The following is a 7,139-nucleotide window of genomic DNA, read 5'->3' on the forward strand; positions in this document are numbered from 1 at the left end:
ATCATGCAAAAGCAAGAATCAAACAGACTGTGGGAGAGTATCTTCTGGCTGGCGGGGAGCGCTTGTGCACTGACCTCATCACTTAAAACCTCACGTTTTTAAAGAAAAGCAACACAGGCAACATATATTTAGCCTTAGAGGCAAAGCCGAGGGCAAGAAAAAGCACAGCCTTCATTTTTGTTTAATCAGATTAGGAGCTGTTCGCTGTAGGCAGTGAAATCTCTGGTGTACCATCAGCAATAAAGACCCTGCAGCCACCAGAGAACACTTTGATTTATGTGCGTTTTTCATCATATTGACTGGACACGTCTGATCTTCTCCGCTGTAGGAAGTGACTGGAGCTGATTCCGATGGGTTGCCCACACACCTCCGTCCGTTCACCAGCGAAGCAGAGTATAAACTAGTAAAAAGTACTTACCAGCAGCTTCTGCAGAGTGATTACTACTGGGGATCCCTGACCATGGAAGAAGCCCACGGAAAACTCAAAAATGCTCCTGCTGGAACCTTCCTTATCAGGTAGTCAGCGCTGTTTTTCTTTATTTCTCTCTTTAACTGTTGTGTTTTTTTTCCTGCTTTTTTCCCCCTTCATCCTATTAAAGCTAAACCAATGCAGTCCATCTCATTTGCCAAGCTCATGTGTAGTGACTGTACACCGCTGTGCTGTTGCAGGGACAGCGGGCAGCCGGATGTTTTCTTCACTCTGAGTTACCAAAGCGACGATGGCCCGACGAGTATTCGCATCCAGCTGAACAAGCTCCACTTCAATCTGTTTGGCAGCCAGAGGACTTTTCCTTCACTCTTTGCTCTGCTGACTTACTACACCAGCTCCTGCTGTAAACTGACGCTGCCCTTTCGTATTCACCGCCCTGAGGGTCTGAAACAGATGTGCAGGAGGGCCTTTGTAGGCGTGTTTGGAGCAGATAGGATAAGCACATTACCTGGTCTCAACAAGCAAGTGAGAAGCTACCTTTGGGCATACCCTCACCCTATATAGACCCATGTGCTCCAAGTTTCTGTGTCAGGACGTTGTGCTATCACAAGGATAAAGAATTTTATTTCTTACTTTTTAAAGAAGTTATCCTTTGTACTATAAATGAGAGATAATAGAAGATCACTGCAGGTGACTGCTATGAATGATATTATTGGAGAGACAAGCGAGTAGAAGGCCGTAACCATCAGAGGTAGAAATGGCTACATGAGGTAATTCAGGCGACCTGCGGCACAGATGGACAACCTGAAGGTTTCTGGTTGTTGAGAGGTTATTTGCACACCTTCTGAAAATGTATTGTTTTACAGATTTGACAAAGTACGTGTTAACGTTGTTCTGTTTTGGGGGTTTTTTTTGGGGAGGGGGGGGGGGGGTTATATGCACTGTCAGAAGTCAACAATGATTATTTATATAACTAAAGTTTCTAGCAATTTTCCCTGTAAAGGCTGCACCACTGCCTGTATGGTGACATTTCAGTTTGTCGTGCCTATGAAAATGTCATAACTGCTGCTGTTTAAAGCTGCACTAGCTGATATCTGAACTTATGAACGCATGAGCAAGCAGCCATGTCAACAGCTCATGAACGTGAGGGTAAATCAACTGTAAAAATCCACTTGGAGTGATGGTTTCTGGCTCGTTCCTTCTCTTTCTTTTTTTGTGTTGCTTGTTTGGTAACATTAGGTTAATTATCTCAATATCTTGGTACAAAGGTTCATTTGCTCTGGATGATGGGGGGAAACAGAGGAACAGATTCCAACCGCTAAATTGATGTTTATAATTCACAGAATTTGCAGTTAATACGATTCAGATATCGGTTAACATCGCCGCGGTTCTTTATGAGGTTGCAGATGTAATCTTCCCATTACAGAAGGAATCCTCTTTTTCTGTTATCTCACAAAAAGAGGATTCCTCCAGCTGTAGCTGACCTTAGATTCTGTAGTTTTGCTCTCACCTGTATTTAAAAAAAGCATCGACTTTGTGTTTTTTGTCTTTCTGTTGGGGTTTTGTGTTGGCCTTCTCCTGCCTGGCTGTCAAGGGGGTCGGCTACAGCAGCTAAACTAAGCAGCAGAGTTGACTGAATGTTTGTTTTCGTCACTTTCGTCTGTGTAGATTCCACCATAATTCTTTTTTTATGTAAAAGTATTGATTAATGCAACTGATCAACACTTGAAATGATTCTAGTTACTGTCTTTGGTCTTCTGGTACAATATGCATGTAATATTGTCTTGTTCATATTGAATAAATAATTTTTTATACTAGATAAAATATATGTAAACCTAAGACTTGATTACTGCCCACTCAAAGACAGGAAGAGGAATACAAATCACTTCCTTTCTAGTAAGTATGTAAGCTTTGAAGGTAAACATGACAAAAACCTAGAGAATTTTTCAAAACAAGAGTAAACAAACACAAGTGTAAATATATTAGTTTTTAGCTGTTTTTTGGCTTTTATTTTGGGGGGGTTTTAGCCATTGAAGGTTTTGGTCCTGTCAGTTCACCAACAGCTACACTGTGCAGAGCATTACGAGACAGTAGTGTAAAAAAAATGACGCTTTGCTTGCTATGCTCTGCTCAACTTTATGACAGTGGGAAATGAGTCTATTTTTAGTAGTTGTTAGTAACAGGATACACATGTACTTCTCAAGATGCGATTGAGGTGCAGGTTTTAATCACTTTTCATGCATTTTCAGAGGCTCATTATTAATCGGACAGCTGACCGACGAGCACTTTCTTTATTGCACATCAAACAGCTATGACCTTTAAAATATTTTAAAGTCACCTGACTTTAAAATATTTTAAAGTCAGGTGACTTTTGTCTTTTTATCTAAACAATAGATCAAAACAAACTTAATTGGCAAGTGAAAGCAAAACTTAAAAAAACAAGTAAAAAGAAAGCTTTATGCGCCACTCTCCAGGCAAAAGTCTCGCCCCTACCTTACGTTATCTGTAAACTTGACCTTCTTTTTGCAGTTTTATTTATTTATTTTGCAGTTTTAAAGTGACACATATTTCAGAAACAATAGTTTCAGATTGTTAAAGGACCAATGCGATGGTTTCAGTGGAAGCCTTGTTTGCATTCCTTTTCTGAAGTGTTTAGTATGAATCAGTCACAAAGATCACCTCTGTGAGCATGACTAACTACATGTCTGTGTGATTTCATTTTAACCAGACTGACTCTGTGTGGGTGAATTAAGGCCCACGGCTTATTTGGGCTCTGTGCTGCGTTTAGCGGTGTTACTCCGGCCTGGTATAAAGCTGACGCTCAGCTGAAAAGCTTTTTGATCATTCGTTCAGATAAGCGGTGCGCACACAATGCAGTGCAAAAGTGTGCACATACGCACATTATAGATTTTTTGTGGCTTTCCATCATCTGTTCCACTTCCTGTCCTAAATCTGACTGGCAATGTCCCCTTTAGTCTAAATTAGCCCTGCACCAGGGACACACACACACACACACACACACACACACACACATATCCACACTTTCCTGATCCTCAAATTATCTTTGTCTCATTAACCTTAAACAGGCTGATGTGAAAAAAAAACACCACTGCTGTGACACACATAAACGCGAGGAGAGCTTATTTGTTGAACCCCTTCCAACAACAATGCAAAGGTAAAGAGCTTTTTATAAAAGGCTTGTTAAGCATTAACAGCTCATATCAGGAGCATTAAAATGGACATGCTCAAAGGCCTGTATAGATTTTAAAAGTGCTGTGAGTTACACCAGTGAGAAAATAGCCCCATCTGTCTTTATTGCTTATATATAGATACCGTATTGGAAATATGCCCATGTCTGTGGGCAGGCACATCATCAGCCTGGGCTTTCACGGCTGGAGCCTCGGGATCTTATTAATGAATAATATTAATCAATAATATGGCAAATACATAATCATCACATCAAAAATTTGATGTTTGGATCATTGAATTGGCATGTGATGATTGCATTGCTTTTACAACCAGTGCAGGAGAGGGAACAGGAGGAGTGGGCAGAGGAGATGAAGAGTGCAGCAGGTTGATGACACAGTAAAAGAGCAGGAAAGGTGATGAAGAGGTGAGCACAGAAAAGACCAGACAGAGGCAGCACAGTTTGGAAGGGCTCAATATGACACAACAGAAGCAGAAACAACGAGAAAAACTGAACTAACATTATCAATGTGTCAACATGCAGCCTTATACATGAGTGCTTTATCAGCATTGTGGTTTTACTACTGATGCTCAAAGTCAGCCTAAAGCAGGGATTACACTTTCTGCTAGGGGTTAGATGGCTAGCGCGGGGCTCCACGTGGACGTCCACATGCCTTCCCGATTTACATCACAGTACAGCAGCTGTGAATCATAATGTGGTGTTCTTAAAGCAGATGTCAAAGAAGTATAGAGTCAATGAGTCCATGTCAGTGTCCACAAAGGAGTATAATCTAGGTTTAGCACCCCTGACTTTAACCATTAGCTTTGATATTTGATAATAATTTTACTTTATAATCTAACTTCAAAAATGTGTTTCTGAGCGAAAATCCAAGAAGATTTCAGGGATGGGTCGAGGCACCACTGTTGTAAGGTCTTGGCAACGCTTCTGTTTGTGACCCATAAAGCTGGAAGAGACCACTTCTCTCTTCTTGGTGTCCTACTTCCCCTGTCCTCAGTATTGAGGGGTGGGCTCATGTTTGAGCAGGACCTTCAGTTTGATCCCAGCTGCACACCTGAAATCTCTGTATAAGGAAGACATTCTAAATATCTTAGTCATAGTTCCTGCTATTAGGTGTTTCCCAGGTCACATTTTACTGTGATCTCACACACACGCACACACGCACACACACACTAGAATTGTAAATAGAGTCAAACAATGAAAGGAATTGTGTTAATGAATGAATGAAACCGTTTCCAAACTCCAGCACAGCTTGAGTGTGACTAGTTATTATTATCAAAAAACTGCTGGGTGTCCCGTGTGGTCGCGCGATCCCGGTCATAGCTATGAGCACGCCTCTTGCACGCGACTGCGTGTTTATATGACCTTTCTGACCGGTGACCCTCAGGAGGGGACCTTATCGCTCAGGGGTTACAACAACTGGAGTGGCACGCGTGCGTGTGTAGTACTTGTTTATGTAATGCCATATGTAATTGTGACCGCTCGCGTGTGCGTGCGCGCGCTGGATCTGGCGCGAGCTGGTCCAGCACCGCGGCGGCGACAGCGGTCGCACGTTAAACATCAGCCACCCATGCGTGTTATTCTGCGGACTGGGGACTCGTGAGATTTGAGCTGTGCGGGCTTGACCCGACAGATGGGAGGGCGCTCGAGCTCCACCGTTTTCACGCACGGCACGCACGTCGACCCGGTGAAATCGTCACGCTGATAGAATCTGTGGAATCTGTCGCGAGTGTTCCTGCGCGCGCGGTCGGAGAGCATCCCGACAGAGAGCGAGGTCCGGTCGGTCGGTCTGTAGTCGGTGTGGGTCCGCGGAAGGCTTTAGCGTGCAGGGGAGCTGCAGAGGGACTTGCGCTGGACTCCTTGGCCGAATCAGAGCATCCCATTCCCGGCAGCATCCATCCCTCCGCGCCTCAGCTCCAGCGGGAGGCCGGGAGCGGCGGCAGGATGTAGCAGCGGATTAACGGAGGAGAGAGGGGCGCTCAGAGGAAGAGAGCGGGACCGAGGCGGGACGGAGGGGACATGGGGAAGGACCAGGAGCTGCTCCAGGCCGTGAAGACCGAAGACCTGCTGACAGCTCAGCGGCTTCTACAGAGACCACGGCCAGGGAAAGCCAGTCAGTATCCATCCATCCATCCTCCTGTCTCTGTGTCACACACACACACACACACACACACACACACACACACACACTGCCCGTCATTATCAGGTCAGGACAGTGCAGGCTAAATCTGATGTGATGCCATTTAGCCTAAATGGTGCACTGTGCGTGTTTGTGTGATGGCGTGCGTTTCTCCTGCACGCGTGTGTGTGTGTGTGTGTGTGTGTGTGCTATGACGTTGAGTTTGTGATAGTGATGACGTTGCACATGTGTGAGAACAGTCATCAGGATGTAATCTGAAATTAGGAGCGCTTGTCATCCCATTCCCCACAACTGATCTTTTCTGGGTGTGTGTGTGTGTGCGTGTGCGCGCGTGCGCGCGCGCGCGTATGCGCGTGTCTACGTGCGTGCGCGTGTCAGACAGAAAGGTGGAAAGTGGGTACGCACATAGGCCGTGCACCGCTCGCGGGACAGGGGGATTATTGGTGTGTGAAGACGCCAGATGTTAGTGGTAATAATGTGACGATCGTACACGTGCAGACATTTGCGTGCGCGCGCACAAATGTGATGCTAAAGCATGCATGTGCGCGGGTGCCTAACATGGAGTCAGCTGGGACTTGAGGTGATAATTAGATTTCAATTACAGCGCTGAAACATCTCTCCTCCTCTGCAGTTTCACCATAAGACCCCTCTAAGCGCCTCTGCTTCTCTTCCTTCTCTCACCTCATTTCCTCTGCTCTGGCTTCTTCTCGCCTCTCCTCTCCCCGTGTTTCATCTTGTCTTCTCTCATATCATCTCTTGCCTTCTACTCCTGCGCTTTCCCTGTCTCTACCCTACCCCCCTTCTCATCTACCGTCCTGTGTCATTTTCTTCCTTCACTCATATCCTTTCACGTCCTGTCTCCTTCCTGCCTATTCACCTGTTTTCCCCTTTTTTCATTTCCTCCTTCCTCCCTCACTCGTACCTCCTTTCCACTCCTTCTAACCGTGCCGCTCATGTTTCTGCCTCTGTCATCTCTCTCCTCTTCTGCCCCCCCACCACACACACACACAAGCAGCCACACACAGCCGGTGTTTCCTCCATGTTCCTCTCCTGCCCCGTCCTTTTCCTCTCTTCTCGTGCGTTGTTTGTCTCTGAACATTCCAGCAGTGCTGTGGAAAAGAAGAAAAAAATGCTTCTCCTCAAATGCCAGAACAGATCAGGCCTGAGTGCTTAGTCCACTGCACACTGACAAAGAGAGAGAGGGTGGGGTGGGGGGTTGTGGGTGAGGGAAATGAGGGTGAGGAGGAGGGTTAGCATGTAAGCAAGTGAAATGTTGAGATATGTATGCAGAGAGGTCAAGAGACAGGACGTGTTGGAGGGAGGTTAAAGAGTGTGTGTGTGTGTGTGTGTGTGTGTGTGTGTGT

General features: G+C 45.5%; 2 protein-coding genes across 4 annotated transcripts in view; both read left to right on the top strand.

Moving 5' to 3' along the window:
• Positions 1–2,258, top strand: part of socs1b (suppressor of cytokine signaling 1b) — a 27,464-nt gene extending 25,206 nt beyond the window's left edge. For all 3 annotated transcript variants that reach the window (XM_005746980.1, XM_005746982.1, XM_005746981.1), the window contains 2 exons: positions 329–516; positions 670–2,258. In XM_005746980.1, coding sequence (XP_005747037.1) covers positions 329–516; positions 670–994 — 513 coding nt within the window. In that variant the 3' untranslated portion in view covers positions 995–2,258. The remainder of the gene's footprint in view (positions 1–328; positions 517–669) is intronic.
• Positions 2,259–5,112: 2,854 nt separating this feature from the next.
• LOC102193514 (caskin-1) overlaps positions 5,113–7,139 on the top strand; it is a 43,828-nt gene continuing 41,801 nt past the window's right edge. The window contains exon 1 of the mRNA XM_013914315.1: positions 5,113–5,748. Within this exon, the coding sequence (XP_013769769.1) occupies positions 5,655–5,748 (94 nt within the window). The 5' untranslated portion in view covers positions 5,113–5,654. The remainder of the gene's footprint in view (positions 5,749–7,139) is intronic.

This window comes from Pundamilia nyererei, unplaced genomic scaffold, assembly GCF_000239375.1.
Source record: "Pundamilia nyererei isolate P.nyererei 1_Seehausen unplaced genomic scaffold, PunNye1.0 scaffold00186, whole genome shotgun sequence".
In the NCBI taxonomy this organism is placed as follows: Eukaryota; Metazoa; Chordata; class Actinopteri; order Cichliformes; family Cichlidae; genus Pundamilia; species Pundamilia nyererei.